At 43.5% G+C, this 24,898-nt stretch overlaps 1 protein-coding gene across 4 annotated transcripts in view; it reads left to right on the plus strand.

Moving 5' to 3' along the window:
- Positions 1-24,898, plus strand: part of DTNA (dystrobrevin alpha) — a 90,653-nt gene that overhangs the window by 20,829 nt on the left and 44,926 nt on the right. For all 4 annotated transcript variants that reach the window (XM_086472525.1, XM_086472526.1, XM_086472527.1 and 1 more), the window contains exons 3-8: positions 5,272-5,485; positions 10,500-10,585; positions 12,112-12,266; positions 16,210-16,315; positions 18,792-18,958; positions 21,331-21,455. In XM_086472525.1, coding sequence (XP_086328651.1) covers positions 5,272-5,485; positions 10,500-10,585; positions 12,112-12,266; positions 16,210-16,315; positions 18,792-18,958; positions 21,331-21,455 — 853 coding nt within the window. The remainder of the gene's footprint in view (positions 1-5,271; positions 5,486-10,499; positions 10,586-12,111; positions 12,267-16,209; positions 16,316-18,791; positions 18,959-21,330; positions 21,456-24,898) is intronic.

A 24,898-nucleotide genomic window follows, 5' to 3' on the forward strand; every position in this document is an offset into this window, starting at 1 on the left:
CTCCAAATGTTAGCAACTGAAGGAGTCCACTGAAAGAAATACAATTTGTTATTTGCAGTATGTTTTCATGCATTAATCTTAATTCTCTGCAGTTCAGCCAGGGTCTCCTCAAAGTATGCATTTTTGGTAACGATTGCTGTGGGGTGAACGGCAGCCGTCTGTAATGCTGCTCGTCTGCGTCGTCCCACTTCTGTCCGGATACTGAATTTTATTTACATTTGCTAATCACTGTCTGTTACGGAACGTGCTTAAATAGGAAACCCTCTATGACAGAGTTTAAATATTACTTAATCTCGTAAGAGTTAAATGAGCAGACAGTGTTTACCATAGAAGATCTACTAATGCAGATGTTTGGCTTAGCTGTGACCTTAGAAATCACCTAACAGAAAATCTGAAGGGAAATGTGTAGGTTAACAATTGCTTGTGGAAATCATCTACATTTTTTCCAGACATCAGGCAAATGAGGGAGATCTTCTATACCGGGATAGCTGCCCTGTCACAGAGCGGGAGGCCTTTCTGAAGGGTCCGTGAAGATTGACTGGGCTGCATGGTTTTGGATTGCCTTATACCACGCAGGTGCTAGGTACAAGCAGCTGTAAATCCTGCTGCCTAGTGATCGTCCGCTGCCGCTGAAGAAACAAGTCATAGATTTCTAGAGTTTTACAGATCCATTTCAGGAAGGGCATCTTTTTCATGCTGAGGGATAATTCGCTTTTCAGAGGGAAACAAAAAGCAGCAACCCCAATGAGAAGTTAAAAGCAAACTTGTGTTGGTTTACTTTGTTGAGGGAATTTAAGGCAGGTTTTAGGAGAGAGAAAGCTCTCCTGCATCTGTAAGCTAGTTTATTACACTGCAAACCGTTCTTGTTAGCATCATGGTAGTATGTAGAAATCAGATGCGGGTTTTATTGTACTACATGCTGTGCAAAGTAAGGCGATATGCCTTCTTCAGTGAGATTAAAGCAATCTCAGGGATGGATAAATAAATAAATGGGCATAGCAGTTATAGAAAATCAGTAGCAGAGAGGATGAAAATTAAAATGAGAGGAATGTAAGCTTATGCAGAGTTTGCAAGGTTGACATGATGTCATTACGTTGAAAAGACTACAGATATCGTATTAGCTGTGGGCGTAAATTTCTGATAGTACAAATCAATAGAGTGGAGCTTGCAGAGGCCTGTGTTTTACTCTGCCTTTTCCTGGTGTTGACAGGTTGACTTGGCAGCATGATACAATATGTAAGAGTCTGCTTACTGTGTGAGCAAACTTTGAAAAAACAGGATTCAAAGGGATCGGTGGGGCACTACACCCAGATGTAATCTGTGCGGGGTTAAGCGATACAGTCTTAAGAGGCCGTGGCTATGACAGGATCTGGTACCTGTTCATACAGATTAAAGTATTTATTATTCGTATTCTATATAAAACCTGAGTTATTCTAGGCCAGGTAGTAGTCAGAGCAGAAAAGACATCTTTTCTTCATGTAGAAAGAGCAAGGTGTGCGATTTGTTTCAGTTAATTTTACCAGTTCTGAAGCCACATGCCTCATGTAAACTTGTTGCTTTAGGCTTTGTCTGTAGTCAGTGGTGGAACTATGGGCACCTTCAAAGCACTGCTCATCCCACTTGTCTCCAAACAGCTGCTTTAAGGTGCCTTTTTCTTTCACTGACATTAGAGGGAGCCTTGATCACCAGCTGACAGTGGACACCTAATTTTTGACATTTAAATTTAGGTAGGTGAATTCTCATCCATGACAACTGACTTGAGTAAAGGCCAGAGTCTTAAGGCCTCTGTACAGCAGTCTAACAAACTCTCCTTGTTATTTTGAGCTAGACGTTTCAGCAGATATTTTAAAAATTAGTAGATCTTGTTAAATGGCTGGCTTTTGTCCATCTTCCATTTCCTCCTCCAGGAAGTAGTACATTCCAGCCTCTGTAGAGAGATTTGAAATTCATGAACAAAATGCAAAATAAAATAGTGCACTAGGATTGTTGTTTATTCAGCTTCAAGTGGAACCGAAGTGTTTCTGGAAAAAAAAAAGAAAAAAAAAAAAAAAGCCCAAGTAAAATTATTTATAGTTCAAATGCACAGCAGTTCCTTCAGACTAATATTTTATGGTGGGTGGGGGACTGTTGCTGCTGTGTAATTTCCAATAAGTCATTTTCATAGTCTTTGCCCTCCCTTTCTGGCATACCAATGAATACCAGGATAGCTTATGAGGCTTTTCAGGCTAGAGGTAATACTAAAATCAATATTTTTCTCTCAGATGTCTTATATACTGATATTATTAGTCCCACGTCTGCTAGCCTCTGGATAGTTCCCTGCCCAGGACCATCATCAAAACCAACTCTGGATATGACTATGTTATGAAAAATACAGTATCAATGGGGAAATAAAATAAAAAAAACCACATTAAAATCTGACAGCCATGTAGTATCAGTGCTGGAATGACAGCCTCATTCATTGTGCCAGCTGTTCTCCTCCATGTTCTCTTATTCGAGAGTTTTTCAGTGCTAGGCTGTAGCAATTAGTTAAATTGCCGCGTGAAGTTCAGTTCTCACTGTTGGGGATGGCTGGTTCATCCTCCCAGGCTGTACTTTTACTAGCGCTGGGGAAACCATCGCAGTTCCCCGCGACAGCAGGAGGAAGCTGGATACGCACACGGTCAAATTGTCTGTGTTCGTTCCTCCACTCTGATCAGGTGAGGTACCTGCGAGGTACCCCAAGCAGCTCTGGTGATGTGATTTATTACCCTTTATATTCCCCTTTTCCACCCCCATGCTTGTTCCTCCACCGTGCTCATGCACTCCCAGATAAACAGCCTGTCTCTGCTTATTCTTTACCCACTGGCTCCAATATGTTGCTGATTTTACATCCTTGTTCAGTATTATTTACGATAGGGTTGCCCTAGGAATTTCTGCCTCAGTCAGCAGTGCCGTTAAGTAGTACTAGACCCCTGCTTGTGCTGTTTCTCGGGTTGCTCTCTCGTTAGCGTAGCCACAAATCGAGGTTGGCCATCCGCACGCGCATTACTCCCTTGTTGCTCTTCGTTATGCCAGGCAATGTCTCCCGTGGTTATCTCGTTAGTGTAGCTACCGTTCGGGTTCAGCAATTTGCCCACGTACCCTCACACCCAGAAGCCAGCCTGGTGCAACTGCTGGTGGAACCACCTCCTCCTTCATCGGGTTGGTCTGAATCGCCACAGACAGCCCTTGTGGCCAGCAACATCCAGCTCTTGAGGGAAACATCACACTCAACCTTCTGCTTTCTGCCTGCCCTTCCCCTCTTCCTAAGGCCAAAACCTACTTGCACATGGTCCAGCCTGTTGCTGCGTCTTCTGGCATATTGCTGTATTTCTTCCTTGGCTGCCTTACGATGGTGACCCAGGGTGGGAAATGCTCATTAGCCCTTCTGTCCTGGACCAGATGATGACCTGCTTTCTGGTGACTTCTTCCGTTCTCTGCCTGGTCTGGCCTCTGAGCCACGTGGAGAAGCTGCCCAGAAAGGGTCAGTTATTATGTGCAGGCCGTCTTCCTGGAGATCGTTCCTCTCCCGTTTACCCAGATTACCTTTGTAACAACTTGACAGTGAAAACTGGTTGAATGGGAATGGGAATGGCTGCGTTCAAAGGATCTGAGACCGATGCCAGATTTTTTATGGGGAAGCATCCCCCAGCTAGAAGGTGGAAAGGAGGAATTCAAAGAGGTTGTGTGCTCCACCCACCTGGCTTAGTTCAGAATGACACTCCAAAGGCAACCTGCCAGCATGCACGGTCACCTATAGGAGTTTCCTTTTAATACAAAGGCCAAATAAATATTTAGGTGTCACGATGGAACTGCATCTTTCAGTTTTTCCCAATTATTTGCTGGGGAACAGCAAGAAGAGGTGGAAAAGTGCCTTGTCTAGTGCCTGAAATAGTTGCTGCTGCTGTTGCCGCTCACCTGTATGGCTTATCTTCCTCCTGGGGCTTACACATGTGGTAGCAGGGCGTTGGAGATTATTTTTTTCCTGAGGTATAGGAAAAGAAACCAAATCATAGGGGAGGATTCTAGACTAAGTAAGATGACAGTATCTCTGGTTTCATTTATCTATCTAGTATCAGCTTACATTTCCCTGCCATCAGACCATCATGTCACATTGCAGTCTGGGACAGCACCTGCAAAACAAGCAAGTAAAAATATAATTATGAGGATAAGAATTCTATTTCTCTATCCACAAAAAAATGCACCTCCTTCCACATACAGATGGCTCTCCATATGTCATAAGACATATCGCCACGCTCAGTAAGAAGAACTATATGGTAGTTTCTCTGGTAAAAAAAGAGAATTTGCACCCTGAACCTTGTGATTTGTTTCTTATTAACAGTTTAGTAAGACAGTAGGTAATACTTCAGATAAAAAAAGGGATGATTCTTTGAGTTCAGGTTTGAACTAAATCCAGAATTTGATTGAGCCTAGGTTTTTTTTATTTTTTGGCATGGTCCACTGCTTCTGGAAATGCCTATCTGCAGCAAACCGATCGTGCTGCCACAATAACAGTGCCATGCAAACAAGATTTCTGTTTGGGTACAATATGAAGGGTGAGCAGAGATTGTGCTTTAAGCTGTCCTTGGTGGCAAAAACAGCCCCCGTGGAATTCTGCTTAGACTGGGACTTTATCGAAGAGAGAGATTTAACAAATTGTTTGGCAGATATATTTAGAAGACACGAAATACGACTTCGGGATCACTTCATTACATGTTCTTTGTTTAAATGTAGCTTGTCTACCCTGACTCAATTACAATTCTGTTTCTGTAAAATATTTTGCTTTCCATACAAATTGTTGAAAAGAATTTTCAAAATGTCAGTACGTGTTAAGGACTTAACATTCACAGGATCTTCTGAAAATCCCATCTGCTGTGCAAATTAATATCTAAGAGTAGTTTCTGAATGGGTATTCACAGGGGCATGGTTCAGAAAAACAACTAGCATGTGTTTACCTTCCAGTGATTTCCGTAAAATATAGATTTTTATGCGATGAGGAATGATTTCCCAAACTGTAGTTGTGCGCATTGCCACTAATAATATCAATATATTGTTTGCTTATTAACGAATTTGAATTTTATTTGCTCGTTCCTTCACCAAGTTCGGTTCTCAGTGGTGGAAAATACATTCGTTCATTTAATTCTTCACGAAGCATGTCCCCTGTGACCGTGTTACTCCCCACCCTGTGGGATGAGGTGACCTTTGCCTTCAGGAGCCCCTGTCCCCGCTGACTCTTTCTGTCCTGTCCCCTAGTGCACCTGGTGGACATCTGGAACGTGATAGAAGCCTTGCGGGAAAACGCGCTGAACAACCTGGATCCCAGCATCGAGCTGAACGTGGCTCGCCTGGAAGCCGTGATTTCAACTATCTTCTACCAGCTCAACAAACGGATGCCGACGACCCACCAGATCAACGTGGAGCAATCCATCAGCTTACTGCTCAACTTCTTGCTGGCAGCCTTTGATCCGTGAGTCTGCCTCTCGTAGCCACGTGTGCTTCCCTCCTCTCCTGACTGGTGGAAGGATTTTACTTGCTCCGGAAATATCTTTGGAAAACAATTGGACAAGCTAAATTGTGACCCAAATAATGAGCATGTGAATAGTGCTAACTAGGGAGAGAACCTAAATTAAGGACCTCTGCTTTCCTTTCTGTTGAGCCAAATTCAGCACAACTGTGTTTTCATCCAGTTACTCAGACTTCTTCCAGTTTATATCAAAGAAGAATTATCTACTGAAACAAATTTACATCCACTTCTAATTTGCCCTGTTATTTATTGACACGCCAGTGGCTGACACCACCGCAGTGCCTCTGCAGCAGTGCCATGGGTTAATAGCTCGTTATTTTGAAAGAGCTCATTTTCCTGCAAGTTCTTGCAGCTGTAAGCAGTTTTGTTTTCTGGCTCATACCAGCGCAGCATGATTTTGAGACCATGACAGAAATAGGATAAAGACCTGGCGGTGATGAAATTCGTGTTGTTTATTACTGCATGGGACCCGTATTACAAAAAAGGACAAGTTTGAGGTAGAGGGAGCCACTTACCTTAGCAACTGTGCTGTGTATACACCTTGTAGTTTCTGAATGCATAGTAATCAACCTGTGCTGCAGGATTTTGCAATCCTCAAAACTGAATTGTGGGAGAGCAGTGGTTAACTCTGACAGATGCGGGTGACCTATTGCCTCTTCATGGCTTGTGTTTTGAAAATTCCCCAGCTGAAAACACTGGCCATGGCACATTAAAATAAGGATGCTGCCCCTCTTCCCCTCCCTCCTTCCTGTCCTCTCGCTTGAGGGCACCAGTGCTGGGTGTCATCAAGCCAGACCAGCGGTGGCTCAGTCACCATGGCAACGGGGAGAAAAAGTAGATATTCCACATGATGAGGCTGCACCTGACCTCCCCGCCGAGGGGAAGTAAAAGCAGCCAATCCGTTGTGAAACCGTAGCCTTCTGGAATATTTTTCTCCCCTCGAGGGCAATAAAAGAAGGAACAGGTATTTTCGTTTATGCCATTCTGGCTGTGACAAGAGCACTAGAGGACGACAAAAATGGCCAGACACATGCGTTGCTGCATGCCACAAGCAAACTGCTTCCCGGCTGGTAAGCACAGGGAAAGACCCAGGACTGTGGAAGCCAGATGTGCGATAGGGGGCTTGTTTTGTAGCTCACTGTGAAGGGGTGAAGATCTCAGCTAGACGCCAGGGCTACTTGCAGCAAAATGGAGGAGAGGAGTTTATTCCCCTGTAGGGAAACAGAGAATGTGCTTAAAGGGGGGAGGTTTTGCTTTCCCTGAAAACATCCCACGTGCTGTGGGTTTCTGTGACCTGATTCTGTGCTCCCATCGGGCCCTCCCAGGGGTGAGGAGGCTGTGACCCTCGCTCCATTCGCCAGGCAGCTACTCAAGTCTTTCATGCTGCCTCCAAGCGGGGGGCCCTGGATGCACTTCCCAGAAGGACAGAGACACCCAAAGGACCCCCCAGGAGGAGGCTTCCCGCTCTGGAGTCTGAGATAGGGACTGGCTGCCTATCACCCCCTTTTGAATGCATCAAACATCCGGGATGAGGATCAGGTGCAGTCTGAGGTACCCAAGTTCAGGCTTCATGGAGACGTGTGTCAACTAGAAGTCGCTTTACTGTGATTTGGACACCTATCACAGATACAGACATACAAGCATCTGAGTCTCAGAACATGCCCTACCCTTTAGTATGGGTCGGATATTGAAGTTTTGGGTTGGGTGTTGGTTTAGCAACCCCTGGTGGTCCAGATTTCCCTCTTTCTGGGAAACAGAGGGAGGGAGGTGGCTCTACATGCTGCAGGGACGATGTGAGAGCTGCTGGGGTCTAACCAGAGCTGATGTCTCTGCTTCCCATGTTGCTCCCTTCCCTCCTCTCCCCCGCAGTGCAGCAGAAAGGTCCTTCTCTGCTGAAGGCTACAGGTTGGTTGAAGAAGGAGCAAGGTCTATTCTTGGGGTCCCATGCTCAGAGGGAGGCAATGCATTGCATATAGGGGGAACAGGGGTAGAACTGTGAGGTGGGATGAAGTCTTTTTCTCACTCTGCCCCCATTTCTGAATGCGTAGTAATGAACCTGTGCTGCAGGATTTGCAATCCTCAAAACTGAATTGTTGGAATAATAATGGAAAGTTATGTAAGCTGGACAGTTAAACTAAATTGCCTGCAGTCTTCTCTGATGAAAAAGGGGGTTTTGCTGGGTACGTGAATCATCCTGAAACCACGACAGTCACCCCTGAAATACTCCTGTTATCTTTGATCTGAGTTCACTCCTCTATCTCTTAGCCTTGTGTTTTAAGGAGACAGTTAGCCTGCAGAAATGCTATCGAAATTTCTAGGTGGCTACTGAGGAATTATTTTGCATGTTTATTAATGAATGTTAATATGATCACATTTGATTCTGTGAATGCAGACAACAATGGAAAAAAAAAAAATAACCAAACCCTAAAAAACCCAGAACAGCTTTTTAAGACCAAAGCCATAGACCAATACCAAATAGCTCTTCAGTGTGAGAAGGCTGTTCAAAGTGGTCATGGATGTTTTCAGTGTTTGTGGCTACGCAGATCAAGGGCTGCCCTTGCTGTACTGTGGGCAGGTCCAGAAAACACTGTGCAGTTTCTCATGTCCCGCTTGAAATGCAGAGAAGGAGAGTGGAGAAATGGAGTCTGTGACTTAACATGTATGAAAGGACCACAAGGGACAAGTTAATGTGTGATTTAAAATCTAATAAGCCTACCACTGTCTCATTTATTTAGTTCTAGTTAATATATACTGCCCTGCGTGTACTGTGCTGGCTGAAATCCTCCAAGCTTTAAACAGAGCTTCTTCCTTCATTTATAGCCTGGCAGGTTTCTCTGCCCTCTGGCCGCGGGTATTTCCCTGGGCTTGCAATAGAGAAGTCTTCTCAGGAGCTAGAACCTGCCTAGCGAAACTTAAGAGGAACCACGGTGCAGCGCCGTGGCACGTGGGTCAGCTTGCCCACTGCCTGTGCTGAACTTTCATCCCAATTTTTCTATGAATGTTTCACAGCCTTGGGGATTCAGTAGGCCTACAGATAATTATGTATAACCAGAGAAATTTCATTACTTTTGGAAAAGGTAACTTAAGCATTTGGGGAGCACCACTTCATGGGATGCATTTGCTGTTGCCAAAGATGTGATTTCTTTATAGCTTTCCCCGCCATATGGCAGTCTCAGTGTGAGTATTGCTAGAGATCCTGACAAATGTCACTGTCATCCATTTGGTGCCACTCTCCTTGCTGACCCAAAAGGCAAATTCAGAGCCTAGAGCTGGACTTGGCCTTGTATGGTCTGTGTGAGGCAGTCCATGGGACTTCCTTGCTCTGGGGAGAGGCTGTCTCTCTCTTCACCCATGCATTTGAAGGGGACACCTCCTGCTCTGCTCTGGTGTCTAAAAGCATGTATTATTTTTTGCCCTTTTTTCCCCAAGCAGCAGAAGATAACCTTAAGCCCTGGCTGTCATTCCCTTTCCCAATCCCGAGTTGCTGCTAAGTGCACGTCAGCTTCAAGGTTTGCTTTCGCCATCATTTATGCTTCCACTGCTTTTCTGTAGGGATCTAAAGAGTAACCTCAGTAAGAGAGGTACTGTATAAAATCAAAGTATTTTCTGTCCTCTCCTATTTCCACTAGTAAAATTTATATCTCTTTGCATTAGCCAGCCTAAAGCTTCTTTCAGGGGGCACTGACTTCAACAGAGATCTTCATGCTGCTGTGAGCCACTGCTTCACCATCTGCTTTTACGCAGCAAACACTGTGAGGCCCCAGTGCTGCCAGTCAAGGGCGTCTGTAGTGCTTAACCATAGCTTAGGGCACTTCTGGATCCAGATGATGTTGGCAAGTCTTAGGCCCCATTATCCTGTCCCTTCATCAGTCATATATATTTATATATGCATGTGTGTATATGTATGCACACACACGCGCACACACATACATATTTGGAGGGCAAATTGAATTTATACTGGCGCTAGTGATGCTTTTATGAATACAAATGGCCAATACGAAATACAGCATCAAAACTAATCAACTCAGAGAGATTGAAGAGATAAATTAAATCTTTCCTTTTTCTGTTCCCCTGTTCCATAATGGTTTGAGTATGGGAAAGGCTGATGGCTCTGGGTTGGAAAGCTGAAGGCAAGTTGATACACGTCTGCCATTCAGGAATATAATCCTGTTAGTAAATGTAACTAAACCTACTGGGACAAATAATCTAAATCTGAAGCACTTCCACATGGGCTTTATTTTTTCCTCTAATTCTTCCATTATTTCTTAATAACTCCATTGCTTCCACTTAGCATTTATTTTTCTTAAGTATAACAACTCTTTTAAAGGCAGGTGAGAACCTCATGAAGAAGCAGGGCAGAAAAATTGCCAAAGGTCTCAGGGGTAGTACACACAAAAATAATAGAAAATGACCAAATTCTCAGTCATAGCAGTGCTAGGTCCTGGTTTACACAAATTAGAATCCAGCCAACGAAGGATGGAACTACTGGAAATTCCTGCACTGTGATTTTAATCTTATGAAGCCAGTCAAAGAGGACACAATGTAATGAAAAAGAAAATGTGCACGAAAGGCAGCATTAAAGAACATAGTGAAGACTTATTTCTTAAATACTGATGTAGTGAATTTGTTTCTTTTTGTCTGTATCTCTAGTTGATTTTCTGACAAAAAGCAGAATTTTAAATGAGTATGAAGAATATTTAGAATTAATATTTAGAATTATGGGTTACACTGGTTTAGAACTAAATCCAATTCACCGAACTTTAAAGATTATTAGCTAGCCAAGCTTAGGGAATTGGCTCATTTTCTAAATTTTCTATGTAGCATGCCTTAATGTACTGATATGAGTGTATATATTAAATGGAAGAAACGTATTAAATGGAAGAAACGTTTTAAATGGAAAGAAATCCATATTATAAAATGGATGTGTAAAATATGTCTACTTTCTGCTTTTGAACAGGGAAGGACATGGTAAAATTTCCGTTTTTGCTGTCAAAATGGCCTTGGCAACTCTTTGTGGAGGAAAGATCATGGACAAATTAAGATGTAAGTCTTTTGGGTGACATTTTTTACCTGTTAATCATAGTTGTACTTGGAGAGATAACAGTACAGGTAGGAAAAGAGGGAATTAGGATAAGTTATAGTTTCATGGCTGGGTTTGGGATTTGCTCTGTATGTATGTCTAAGTAAACCCCACTAAATGTTTGGCAGAAATTCTTGCAGGACTTCATGTTTTTTAAGCCAAATTGCATATGAGGTTCTGATCGATGGATTTAACTTTTTTTCTTTGAGACAATTGAATTCAGAGTACGGGTAAGTCCCTCAAATGTTCAGCATCATGAAGCATCATTTAGCAATTTCTTCAGACTCTTTTTTAATAACATCTCTCTCATTTCACACTTAGAAGTACAATGTATTTATGCACTATTTATATTTCTTCCTTCTGTCTTGGAGAACAGATTCTCATTTCACAGGATTTATTCCCAGTTCCCCAATAGCCAAGACATAGTTTACTTGTAGCTGCAATGAAAGACTTTCTGTTTAGTGCTGTGGTGTCTGTAGCTCAGGTCCAGAACACCATTTTCAGACTTTTTGACCAAAGGATTAGTGTCAGCCTTCAGTTTCCTCAGACCCTTCTACCACAAGAAACAAAAATTGAGTTTACAGATTGTTGTTGATTGGACAAGTAGAAATCCCAGGTGCTAATTTAGTCTTCCAGATCAGGTGCCTTTTTTGGTAATATATGATATCTATGTAAAAACTCAAATGCAGACTGAATTTAAGTTGTAAATTATAAATTGAACACCGTTACAACTTGAACACTGGTTATTCCCTAGGCTGCCTTAAGAATAGGAGCAGGGTCCATCCGGTGGAAGGCTGGAGTATGATGCTGATTTTTTGGGTCAGCAGTCCCAGGGTCCTGATGGCAGAATTTCCCTTCCAGATTCCTGGAAATGAAGCGGCTGACATGACAGCCTGAAAAATGATAAATGTTCCTTAGTCTGTGATCCCCCGCTAAGCTTAGGATAATTTTAAACAAGGGGAAAGGTAAAAGCTGAGAAACACGCATCTCTGCAATAATAAAACTGCCATATTTTTATACATGAACAAAAACCAAAAAATTGAGAAGAGTGGAAAGTAACGCATTTGAAAGACTTTCAGTGCTTTGTGTGTCTAAAACAATAATAACTGACTTAATGAACTCATTATCAAGATCTGGATTCGACATGGTAAGCTGGCAGTAGGCAAAAAGCTGATGTTGCATATCTTGTCAGATTAGATCCTTCTTATTTTATTAAATTACTGCCTCATGCCATGCATCAGATGACCACACACACTGAAAAAAAATCAGGAATATTTTAATATCAAAATCAGCTGCTTTTTTATATGTCAGTCATTCTCTGTTTTCTGTTGTGAAGAGTTACAATTAAAGACGCAGTAATCGTGGAGGTTTCTGTAAGCAGAACATGTTGTTAGCACTTCTTGTTCAAATCAGATGATGCTGAATTCAGAGCAAATCTGTAGCTCTCACAGAAGTTGCTGTGTCCTTTGCTTGTCTTTTCCCCCCTCAGATATTTTCTCAATGATTTCTGACTCCAGTGGAGTGATGGTTTATGGCAGATACGACATGTTTCTGCGGGAGGTTCTCAAGCTGCCCACGGCTGTTTTCGAAGGGCCTTCATTTGGTTATACTGAGCAATCAGCAAAATCCTGTTTCTCGCAACAAGTAAGTGAAGAGCGAGCATCCTAGGCACAGGATCTCCCTCACCCCTCTGAGCAGGCCAAGACTTTCTTCCTTCCTTATACATCTGTTGGCCTGGGAAACACAGGGCTGGGTGGAGGGGCAGCCCACTTTGCTGATTTCTGGCAGGCAGGTTAGGTGCCTTCAGTGGGAAGCTGGTGTCTATAGGTTCCCCTATAACCACGGAGGAGAGAGAGGCTTAGTCAAAAAGTGGTTCAGAGCGGGATCTTAACTCACATGTTGCTAAATTAGGGAGCCTGAGGAGACTTAACTTCCTGATTTAGGCACCTAGGTTTGATACTTAGATTTAGGTGATATAAATACCACAAGACACGCAATCCTCCACTCCAGTTAGTTGTTTTGCTGTAAGCGTACATGAGACTTTACCTTCTCCATACAAAGCTCAACTCCCACCAAAAAATCAAACTGCATGTTTTCCAAGTGGTGGTGTACACACGTGAGAAGTTTAAGAGAGAGAAGAAATTTTCCTTAAACCTTGGTTGAAAATGGGAATCAGTAGGTATTAGAAAGTCCCTAGTCTCGTACAGATAACAGCAATGAGATAGGGTCAGGGAAGCAATTAATTTATCCTCAAGGAAATACGAGGTTTTTTCACAACTCACCAGACTCTGTAGGTGCACTGGGTACAGTACATTGGCTGCAGCTAATACCTACCACTTCAAAAAATCCCAGAATTGGGGCTGATTGTCCACTTCTCTAATGGAGAAAGAGAGAATTCCTCTGGCTCTTGCCACACATCACACTGTATAATTCCATAAAGATGCTGAAACTAAGAAAATGTTAGAAATAAAGTGGTATTTTCCTTTCTTTATCCTTCCATTCGCTAACTGAATACTGTTGAACAAATAAGTTGAATGGAGCAGGAATAGTGTCATTTTCATGCAAAACAGAGTCTCATTTTTTGTTTTCCCTCAGTTTCATCACTAATCAATAGGCACTCCAGTCAACTGAAAGGCATTGTTGAAATTCATTTATTGAATCATCTCCCAAGTCATTTTAAATGGTAATGTGAAACTCTCTTGTTTCACAGAGGGAGACTTAAGACAGCACTTCATCTTAATGTGGAAGAATTTACATAGCAAAGTGACTTTAGGTAGTTTTGTGTTAAAATAATACAAGAGAGCTCTTGCATGGCAACAGGGCATTCAAGCTTTGCATGTTGGACATGCTGTTATTAAAGATGAAAAAAGCAATTTATTTTCTCGAAAAAATGTCATTCAGGCCTTGTTTTCTATCTAAGCAGCCATCAGAAACGGCACTTTCATTGACATTGCATCCAAATGAGTGGACCAGATGTATTAATACTGTTGTTCTCAGTATGGATCACTTTTGCTTATCAGAAGCCTTTCAGCCCCCTGATACATATATTCTTCAAACTCAGGGAAAGAAAAAAATCCTGGAAATGATCTTCTGCTTTGTGCTCACAGTGTCAGATCCGTTTCAGTGTGCATCTGAAAGGATTTTTCTTATTGCAGAAATGTTTTATTATTCCCCATTGTACTGGTTTACTTGATCAAACCATGTATTTTCCTCCATCTGTGAACCACCGCTAGATTGTTTCTATTCAAAATAGAAACAACAGTGTTTCCTCATCAGCAAATTTATGGAACAGAAATGCCAGAGCAAGTGACTTAATGTTTCAGAATACAAATATGTGGCTCAAAAAGGACTTTTATCACCACCACTTTCCCCCATAGGTAGGATTAATGTGATGTTATACTGTATTTAAAATTGTTGTTATTATTATAAAAACCACCTTTTTTTCTCTTTTTTTTTTTTATCCCAAACTAAGAAGATAGATGCTAACTTCATTTTCTTAGCACTTGGCTAAGTGTTATTCCACAAACCTAGGCTCCATCTGCATGTAGCGTATATTTAGAAAACAGCTTTCAGTTTCAACTTTCCCAGCAGCTGAAAAAAAAGCTGCAGGAGGAAAACAGGCCTTTTAAAATGTATGGAAATTGCTCTGCTGGTATCCCTTTAAGGGACGCTGCTGCCTCTAATCCATAAAATCAGTGACCACCAGAGGAGTTCAGCCATAAAGCTGTCAGTGAAGCTAAGTTGCTTGATTTGGTGTAAATCAGGTTTTAAATTATAGCTGCGTGCAACAGCCTGCTGCATTGTGGAAGAGCTGCTCTTGTCTCCCCGTCTATTTGCTCGTGACGGGTTGTGTGTTCGCTGCCAACTTACCCGCCTTCAAGAGCAGAGGGGGGACTTACGGCTACAGATGTTCGCTGGGGGCACTGGTCAGCAAAGCCGTGCCAAGCATCCCCAGCAGATCTCCAAAAGAAGGATCCCTTTCTGTGAGCTGATGCTTGTAGCGTAGGATGCCTATTTGGGAAGTGGTTATCCGCCCTCCGTGGGTGGGAAGATCATTCGTACAGCAAGCAGGTGGTAGCTGTTTGGTTGGGCTTTCATGCTGCAGGTATTGTGGGAAAAGGTAGTATTTCAGTGGGATGTAGAGCTCATATTCTGGCTATTTCTGTTCATTAAAGAATCAAGACCATTTTCACAACTAGCCTGAAGTATTTTCTCTTCTCCTAGGGACAAATATCTCGATATATTTCCCAATATCTTGCAATATTTCAGCCCTGAGACTGTTACAGGGTGAGATGTTTTCCATTGATCACTCAGTGTATAACAGAAATAATGATATTTTTTTTTACATGTGGTGGCAATTGTATATAAGTGCAGCACAGACACTCCATCTGGAAATCTCAGTTCTTAAAGGCATTCCACAACACATGGAGATGATACATGTCACTGCATAGCTGCTGTTTTGCTTCCTCATGGGGTAACCACAGTTCTTTAGCAAGTTAAAGCAGTAGCTTATGCAATCAGATATGAAAATTCAGTAATCCCTTTGGATATGAGGATGCTACTTAAATATGTATGTCTATAAATTATATCTGCACACATTCTCAACAGGGCTTAATATATTTGCATCTTCATTTTATTTTAAAGGAAGGCTCTGTTGCTGATTTCTTAAGGGCTCTCTGGCCTTGACTGCTCAGTAGTTGTGTACTTTAGGACACCCTTATGTAGCCACTATACTATGTAGGAAAGAGCGAGCATTTGTGGTGGAGATACTTCAGGCTGAAATATCACCTATAGGTCTGAAAAAACCAAATGAACTAAGATTTGTGATGGCTTTTTCCAGACACCTAAGAAGCTTAAGGCCCTAGATTACACTTTTAAAATCAACAGGGATATTTTGTGTTTAAATCTCTTTGGAAGATAGAGGGGCATAGATCTGTAAGTGGAGAGTTTAGGAACAGTCGCAGTCTCTGAGTGTGTGCCAACATCCCACAGTCAGAGCTCACCCGTAACTGGTTGCCATCCCTCAACAGACAAGCGCAGTTTCTTAAATTACAGTGACACAATTGCCTGTGATGCTCGGTCCTTACACTATGTTTGTTTTGAAATTATACTCCCTTGTCGTTATTTTCTTTCATTTCCTTTGTTGGAGTACCATCAGTACCACCAGTCATTGTCTGCAGTGACTTTTCATCTGAAAGTCAGTAATACACAGTGATACCTTACATGCCCTTGTACTCGTTTTGGGCTGCTCAAAACACATGAAAACATGAGGAGCTGAATGCCAGCCTTACTCACAAAGCATCTTCAGGCAATGGCTTTAGAAAAGAGTCTTGCAGTGAGTGGGAGCTAGGTGTCTCCAATCCAGCCTTGTGAAAAGGGCTGCTAGTCATCAGTAACATACATCCTAACTACTAAAAATAGTCTGGAAGAGCTTTGCTAGTATCACTTGTTCTTTTTAGTAAACCAGGGCTGCAGGCAAACAGTGTCTGAAACTTGTTCCCAAGTGTTTCTGTAAGGATAAGATAAAATTGTTTTGATATGTCTAATTACTGATTCTTTGTGCATGTTTGTTTGCTTGTTTGAGCAGAAGAAAGTCACATTAAACACTTTCTTGGATACTCTCATGTCTGATCCCCCGCCGCAGTGTCTAGTGTGGTTACCACTTCTGCATCGACTGGCAAATGTTGAGAATGGTAAGTAAGAGCTGCTGCCAAAAAACGCTTACAAGAGTAAACTTTTGTGTGATGATTTTCTCACTCTGTAGATGATTTTGTAGGAGATACTGTACTGGGCTCATTGACTCCGTGTGCTGTTTTTGCAGTCGCTGGTAAAATATTTAAAGAATCCTGTTGGTCAGTTGGCCAAGAACATGGCTTAATTTTTGCTGTGCTCAGGAAATTATTCTGATCATGTCCTCTCCTCCTGTGCTCTGGATAAACAGAGAGCAATAGGACTTGATCCATTCACACACTTACATTTGTTAAACTATCAAGGCCACAACTTGTATTAGCCATGACATATGGTGGTAGAGAAGGAACAGCTTGGCAGTTTCTGTTCATACAATATTCTCGGCAGGAGATGTCCAGTGCAGTGCAAAATATTAGCCAAAAGGTCCTGAAGGATGATCTCCTCCTAAGCCTACACTGCCAGACAATGTACTCGGAAAAGGAGGTTCCAGATTTATCCTTATCCTTTGCTTATGTGGAAGATGAGGACTTAACCGTGAGATGCCTCCTTCTCCTCAAGGGTGGTCTTTCCCCAAGATGAATAGATCACGGATTTTAAGGCAGGAAGGGACCATGGAGATCAACTCATTTGATTATTGCGCAATGCACATTGCACGTCCCTGGACAGTATCATCTTCCTCAGCCTTCCAGCTGCTTCAGCACCTGGGGAAAAGTTCACACGCTCAGAAATGTAGTCCTCCAGCCAAACCCTTCGTCTGCTGTTTCTGTAGAAGGTGCTGCCGCGCTGGAAGTGCAGGGGCAGAGCTAGAAAGTTTGTGCATCTCATTTCCCTGTGTGCAACACCAAATTGCAGCCCACAAACTCTGTGCCATTCCTCGTGTAGTTCTGGAGGAGTTCCCCATCTCCAGTGCAGCCAGCTTCTGTCCAGAAGGACCAGCACTGACAATATTAAGTAGAAAAAATCCATGAAACAAGAGGTGCCTTTTTACTGTCTTGTTTAGCTGGGCGTACTTGTTCCCAATGTGGCAATTCTTGCTCGTGATTGTTAGCAGTCAGCGATGCTGACAGTCATTATATTCCAACACTTTAAATCCAGAAAAAGGAAGATTTAAAAATGGAGGAAGTTTATGCAAAAAAATTAAAATATTAACTTAGCAAGATAAATAGATTTTTGGTAAACCATTTTCCAGCCCAATATTTTGCTTCAGAGGTTGTTGTGTAAGGGGCTCGTTGAATATTCCTGTGTTGTTGCTCCCTTGAAGGTTTACCTCTAGCATAGCTGAAGCTTTTGGGACGCTGCAGGGAAGAAGAAGGAGGGGGAATGGGCAGGGGGAAGAAAAGATCATATATACTCATCCTGTTAGGCAGTGAAAGTATTTATACCATATTTCCAACAAGAAAATGGGGCTGGTGGAAGGGGAGGTGTGCAGCCGTTTTTTGGTGATAAAAGGAGGGGGAAGTTGCACGTGTTCTTGTACTAAATAAATCCCACTTCCACTGAAAGGCACCAAGGTGGGTGAGGTGATGTTCACCAGTCCTTCTTGGCTGCAGAGCCACCTATCTACCTCACCTTCCTCCAGCCTTTTTCATCCATCCCCGTCCCTCACCAGCTTCGCAGTGTTTCTCAGTCTAAAGCACTAATCTTTCCTGCTGCAAAGTTCTGGCAGAGAATGAAATAGTTCACTCAGCACTGATCCAAATCCTCCCAGTCTGACCCGTACAACAGAAAGGCGGAAGGTGCCTGGGAACAAGGAGATGTTTGGTACCCCGTGGTAAGCTGGGTACGTGCTGTAGTGAGGAGAGAGGAACAGAAATGGCACTCTTGCCAGGAAGGGGCTTCAAAATGTCTTGATTGGCGCCTTAGGGTGCTCAGTGGCTTGCGTCCTCGTTACTGTCTGCTTCTGAGGGGAACAGAGAGCAGACCACGTGGGTCCCTCCAGTGGCCAGCTTTCCAAATCTGGGCATCCAAAGCAAAGTGTTCAACTTGGGTACCTAAGTGACGCCGGTTGTACAGCTGAGACAGCAACAATTCAGAGACGGCGACGTGCCCAAGTACACTTTTGTGCTTCCAGTAACCAGACAGCTGCGTCTGACTTTTTTCCTCTGAGGCGCATCGCTTTAGCTCCTCACAGCACAGCAAAACATTCCGCTTCCCCAGGGCCGCAGCTGAAGGGTGCCGTGGATTTTCCCACAGACGAATTTCCTCGGTCGTGTGTTCTGTTAGACACTGAACACCTTTTGCGCTGCTGCGAGCAGGAGGGGCGGGCGTCAGCTCAGAAGCGGTGGAGGGTTTGCTGCCCGCTGTAGGAAGCGTTGCCCGTGGCTCAGCACAGGGCGGCTACTTGAGTTTTCACGGGTCAAAGCTGCTGGAGGTCACTGGAAATCAAGGGATTTGCCCTTCAGTTTGGGGCTTTGTCCGTCAACTTGTGCTGGGGGCTGCTCTGCTTTCGCTCACGGCTCGGTGTTTCTCTCTCCTGCGCAGTCTTCCACCCCGTCGAGTGTTCCTACTGCCACAGCGAGAGCATGATGGGGTTTCGCTACCGCTGCCAGCAGTGTCACAATTACCAGCTCTGTCAGGACTGCTTCTGGAGGGGCCATGCCAGCGGTTCCCACAGCAACCAGCACCAAATGAAAGAGTACACGTCATGGGTAAGGACAGGCTCGCGTCTCGCTGCAGACTCCTTTGCCCTCCGGCCGGCGGAGAAATCCCCAGCCGCAGCTCCGGGCAGCTGTCCGGCACTGGGAGGCCAGGAGCTGGGCTGCCAGTTTGGATTGGCGACCCTGTCAGGGAGGCTGCGGCCTCGGGAGAGCCGTCGGGAGAGCATGGAGGTGGGAATGGCCTTTTCTGGGTGAGGAGCTGGGGCGCCCGTGAGGGTGCGTGCCGCGGGGAGGGCAGCGCAGGAGGGGCTGGCAGCGGGGCGAGTCGTGGCTTGCTCCGTTCGGCGACGTGTAAATGAAATGATGAATCCTTAAGGCTCGTTCATCGAGATTTTCAGTCGAGTGGCTGCGGTGTAGGCGTAGCATTTGGGATGGTCCCGGCACTGTAGGTTTGAGCGTGGTCACAGGCTTAGGTCCGCAGTCATGTTTGCTGTGGAGAAAAACACGCTTCAGTCTTTTCGTTCAACAAAATAGTTCAACGCTTTTTCTAAGCTGAAAGGGAAGTATCAGTAGCTACATGGACCTTCTCTGAAGGGCGTCAGACCTGGGGGGTAAGCTCTCCATGGGCTGGAGCAAAGCCCCAACAGAAGCCCTCAGTCACGGAGCATCCCAGTCCTTCAGGTTTCAAACCTAGAGACTGGCAGAAAAACCCGAACTAGTCTCAGCTATTACAAAAGCATACTGTTACCAAAAAAAAAAAAAGAAAAGAAAAGAAAATTATGCATACAGCAAAACCTCACATTTGTATAGCTATTTGTGTCTTTTTTTAACAAAGTTCTGAAGCTGAACACTTTTAAGATGTCTGCTTTTCTGTTGATGGAGCAGGCAAGGGTTAAGTCTTACTCTGGTTTGCTCTGTATGCCAGTCACACCGCTGCATCTCAGCAGATCAGGGTCTGTAATTGCTTTTGTGGGACCTAATTGCTGCTTGTTGCATAGACAGGAATGGCTTGAGTTTAGACTCTGAATAGGAGAGTGCACACTGTGTAGCTCTGACTCCGTTCCTACCAGCAGTTTGTGCTATAAAATAATTTTTTGCTGTAGCCAGGGAGCTGTAATTATAAGTAGGAGGTAATTGGAAAACTTAAGATTTCTGCTCAGCAGAAAACAAAACCATGACTACATGCCTAGTGGTTTCAAATGTTTCCTTGTCAGAAACAAATGTTTTGCTTCAAGTTTGGAATTGCCTTTCTGTGGCGTTCATTAGCATTTCTTCAAACCTGGTTAGCATTCTCCATAATGCATCCACATTGAGCTCCACATGCAGAATAAAGGTGTTCATGGGTGCAGTGGAACTCAACTGTTCTCAGTTCAGAGTGAAATTGCATTTATAATGAAAGAGAAGAAGCCTGAACTTTACATATTTAAGTTGGATTTCTGTAGTAGAAATATTTCATTGTTATCCTGATTGTAGTCGTAAGTCGATGCGGGATGTGTGTGCACAAATACAATGCCACTCCTGTTAAGTTCCAAAAAGATTTTTAAATTTCAGTGTGTAGAGCTGTGGTTTTTTGGTGGGAAACAGTGTAATGATCGCTCACAGAGCCTGAAAGACACCCTAGATCTCCAAGCCCTTCCTTAGAAAAGTGCTCATCTGCAAAGAGTTTCCAAACAAAACTAGAAAGCAGAAAATACTGATTTTTTTTTTTTTTTCCAGACTCACTGGCAGGATTTTGGGGTGAAAAGCATGCTTCTTGCGCAGAGCCTCCCCATCTTTTGGTGACAGTGACAGTACATCAGCCCCTTCTGGCATGCTGTCACCGTGGTGGGGTAATTCCCACCATGCACAATGTCTCAAATTTCCCTTTCCCCAGTGTGGCAGGGATTGCAGCAGCCCCGGGCGGTGGAAGAGCAGCTTTGTAACAGCAGCTAAAGAGCACAGGGTGCTGGAGCTGAGGGGGGCAGTGCTAGCGAGGAGGAAGAGTATGGCAGCCTTGTGCCTGGCTCAGGACGAGGAAGGAAACGGTGTCCAGTACAGTGTATCCATATGGACAGGCATACACAGGGTTGTTCTGCTGGGATGGCAAGCTATGAGCCAGCTCCAGTCCAGGCAACGCTAACTTCGGGCTGTCCTTCATTCAATACTACCTGAGTGCAGCGTTGCAAAGAAGCCCGGGCAACTGCATCTGTCCGTATAGATATACCCCCCGAGCCTCCTCGGCAGGGCCCTGAAGGTAAGAGTAGTCTTTCCCCCAAACCGAGCAGTCTTTGCCTCACCAGACTCTGGGGTGGGAGGGGGGCAAGGGGGGTGTCAGTCAATAGGTATGTAAGCTGTAGAGCTTCCTGTTGTTTTGTGCTTCCTATAGCAGAAACAGTATGCACCTTACTTGTCCAGATTACCTCTACCTTCCTTGTTCCTCCCAGAAATCACCTGCTAAGAAGCTAACTAATGCACTTAGCAAGTCTTTAAGCTGTGCTTCCAGCCGTGAACCTTTGCACCCAATGTTCCCTGACCAGCCTGAAAAACCTCTAAACCTGGCTCATATTGTGTAAGTATCTGTGTGCTGTGGAGAAAGTAAGCTTTGTTGTAGGAGTTGCTTACACCAAGTGCAGGTGCTGTAGCTCTGAACAGAATGGGAGGCAGCGGTGGCGTATCAAGCTCAATGCATCAAAAGTGCAAATTTGCTGATAGGAGTATTTAGCATAAAATTGTTCTTCTGGTACAACTTCACTTGAAGAGTCGGTGGGATATGTACATATAACCAAATACAGGACACGATGTTGTATGTCCCCATTCTCCTTGAGGGATATCCATGCAATTTCATAGAGTTTCAGCACTTTGGGAGGTATTCATGCTGGGAACATTAGTTTTGTCACCAAGGGACTCTCAACTTCAGCGTATCGCAGGTATGTCTTGTCATGAGGCACCAGAGAAAAGTGAAGTCTGACCAGTTTTGTTGAAATCGGTGTCAGAGTTTTCTCACTGACTTCAGTGGAGCTGTGGCTTCACCCAGCCCTGGAGAGTTATATGAGTCTGCAGAAGAAGTGTGTCTTTAATTGCGCAGTCACTTGAAGAGAGTCTGTTATCTTTATATTTTGATATTTTGGGAAAGCAAAACTACTTCTTGGTGTAGTAGTTTGTGTCACTACTTTTTTTCTCTGCAGGAGTCAAGAAACTCAAAGCAGAGAGAAGATGTGTTTATGCAGGGTGGGGAAATTATCACTCTGGATTTTTTTTCCTAAAGCGTGTCCACCATCCATAGTAGCCGTTGCTCAGATTTTCACATTTATCAGTTTGTTTTACCTTTGCTTCCTGGGTCCTTTAAAAAAAAAAAAAAAAAGTTAAATTTTCTATAGAATTCAGCAAAAATCAGGACGTTGGTTGGAAGAAAGTTACAACTTGGAAAAAATATTTTTAAAAATACTGTGTTTAAATGATTTCTCTTATTCTGATGTATTTCTTAAGAGAATATCTTTCTTAACCATCTTCCCACGGGCCCTGACTGAAGCATTTCAGGCAGCAGCCATTAAAATTGTATTTGCGTGCTGGCTATCTGTGTTACTGGCTGCTGCAAGTGTTCCAGTCTGTAATTATTAGCCATTTTTACTTTTGTCAGTACTGAGTGTTTGTGTGTAGCATCTCTAAGGGCACGTGCACACCAGCCGTTGTGGCTGTGCGACACCTGGGAAGTTGCCCTAACCTACCTGACATTTTAAGGACAAATCATGCTGGTTGTCCTCCCCGTGTGGTTATAGCAGAACTTTTTCAAGGTGTAAAAGAGGTCTCTGCTCTTCAGACACAAGGTGCCTCTGACAGATACGTAGTGCCAAATCCCTGTTAGACTCGACCGACAAGTAAAACCCCTGCACCTCTTTGTGGAGTTGTAGTGGGAGGATGTTGTTCTCTGAAAGAAATGATCCGGGGTTGGATCTGCCGAGCTACCCCGCTGCTGTGCGTCGTGTAAAAGCCTGGCTCTGCCGGCAAGGCAGCCATCATTTCATAGGGCAGATTTTGACCTTCCTTAAGAGAAATGGAAAGAGACAGGGAGCATGAAAGTGAAAGGGAAGCCTCTGTTCCCTGTTGGCTGGAGGCCCTCAAAGGCCTGGGGATATGTCACAAGGTAATGGGTGCTGAAAACTGGGCTGCTGTGCATGGATTAAATGCATTTAGGCCAGGCAAGGGGAAGGTACCATAACTGAGGAGAATCTGTTCCAAAGCTTTGCTGTGAAATTAACACCTTCCCTTCTTCCTAACTATACAGACGTAATTTAGAGTGATTGGATGTGAGAACAAATGACTATCTATTTTGTTTTATGGTAGAGTTTCTCTTTATTCATAGATTGAAGGCAATATAACTTGGCAATATATATTGGCTATAATGATACATGCGTGAAAAACCTGTAAGTTGTGGAGGTAGCGTGATCTACAGCATAATTGACATAAATTAACTGAGGGGAGAGATATGCTACAGCACCTCATGCAGAATATCTTCTCGCTGATGCGGTTTTTATTTTTAAACATAATGGAAGTTGAGAGAAACAGCTCTGGGCCGGAATCCAGGCAAAAAGGGTTTTATATGTGTATTAAATGGAAGAATTTTGGCAACAAAACAGTATCCTTTTCTTAGCTTCTAGCTTAAATGGGGACAAGTGCTCCCTGCATTACTATACAGGCTTTCATTTTCATTGTTCTTCCACCTCTGAGTGGTACCAGGCAGAAAGACTGCATGGGGGTTTTTGTTTTACTGGTGCCACACACAATTTTCGATTAAGCAGTAAACACATCTAAGGCTCATCTAGAGAAGTATTTATCAAGGTGTCATCAACCTGATGGAAGAACTCCCCCCACTGACGGAGGGGTCATTTTTCCTCTCTATACCTAAGATTGGCAACAAAAAGGAGACACCAGGCTGACAAATGGCGTGCCCAGTGCATTGTAGAGGTGTTTCTCAAGTGCATTCTGCGCTGGCCTGACTTGGTTTCTATCTAAGCCTGTGGGAGCATTGTTTTTGACATCAGTGTGAAGAGGTTAGACCAGCATGGAGCACTTTGGAAAATTCCTCTTGCTTAATTTGGTTTGTTGCTGTGGCTATGTGTTATGCCATAACACGCATTTGTTACATAGCATATTTCAATAGTATTAAGTGTTTTCTGTCTCCTTGAGGAAAGTTGATTATCATCAGCTCACTTTTATCAGAAAACTTAATCACTCACTTTCAGAGGCTTACAAATAACCTCAGAAAGATCCGCATTTATAGTCAATTGCTGAGTTTTCCTTTGCTTTACCATAAAGTCTGTGCTTGACTTATCACATCACACAACTGTGTATGCATGTTTGAACATCCATTTGGTATTCAGGCTGAACCTGAGGGACGTGACAGTGGGCACGAGCCTTCAAGAAACTTGCCTTGGGAAAGCTCAGATTAGTTTAATATGGTTTTCTTCATGTAAGAATTGGCAAACTAAAGCTAATCACGAAACCTTAGCAAAGCCTTGGAGTTTATAGACGTTTGAACACAAGAGTAACTCTGCATATGTAAACAGATCAATGAGCTTTTATGTGTAGAGGCTCTGGTGCTTTTTGTAGAATCAGGGTCATGAGAATGGAGTATGTCCAATGCACTACTTAGACCACATACATATTAAACTGACATTTTAATTAATGATCTCTTTTCCATTTCATTTTGGCTGCAAAAGAGATACTTGGTGAGTATTTTTCTTCTTTAATGCACTTATTGGAGGAAGAAGCTTGGGAAAAGTGTGATAATCTCATTATTACCAGCCCTTAACTTTTTATCAGAGTCCAGAGCCAAGTAAATAATTGTCTTTGAATACAGAGACAGTGAAAGGGAAGAGCTCTTTTGGGGGTTAGAAACTTTCTCTTCCACCCCTGTTTTGAGATAAAGCTTAGAGAAGACATTAACCTGCAGATCGTATGTGGTGATCTGCTGAAGTCCATGGGTGCCACCTTCTCAGTCAGCAGAGGTGGACT

Source organism: Leptosomus discolor, chromosome 13 (genome assembly GCF_034619465.1).
Source record: "Leptosomus discolor isolate bLepDis1 chromosome 13, bLepDis1.hap2, whole genome shotgun sequence".
Classification (NCBI taxonomy): Eukaryota; Metazoa; Chordata; class Aves; order Leptosomiformes; family Leptosomidae; genus Leptosomus; species Leptosomus discolor.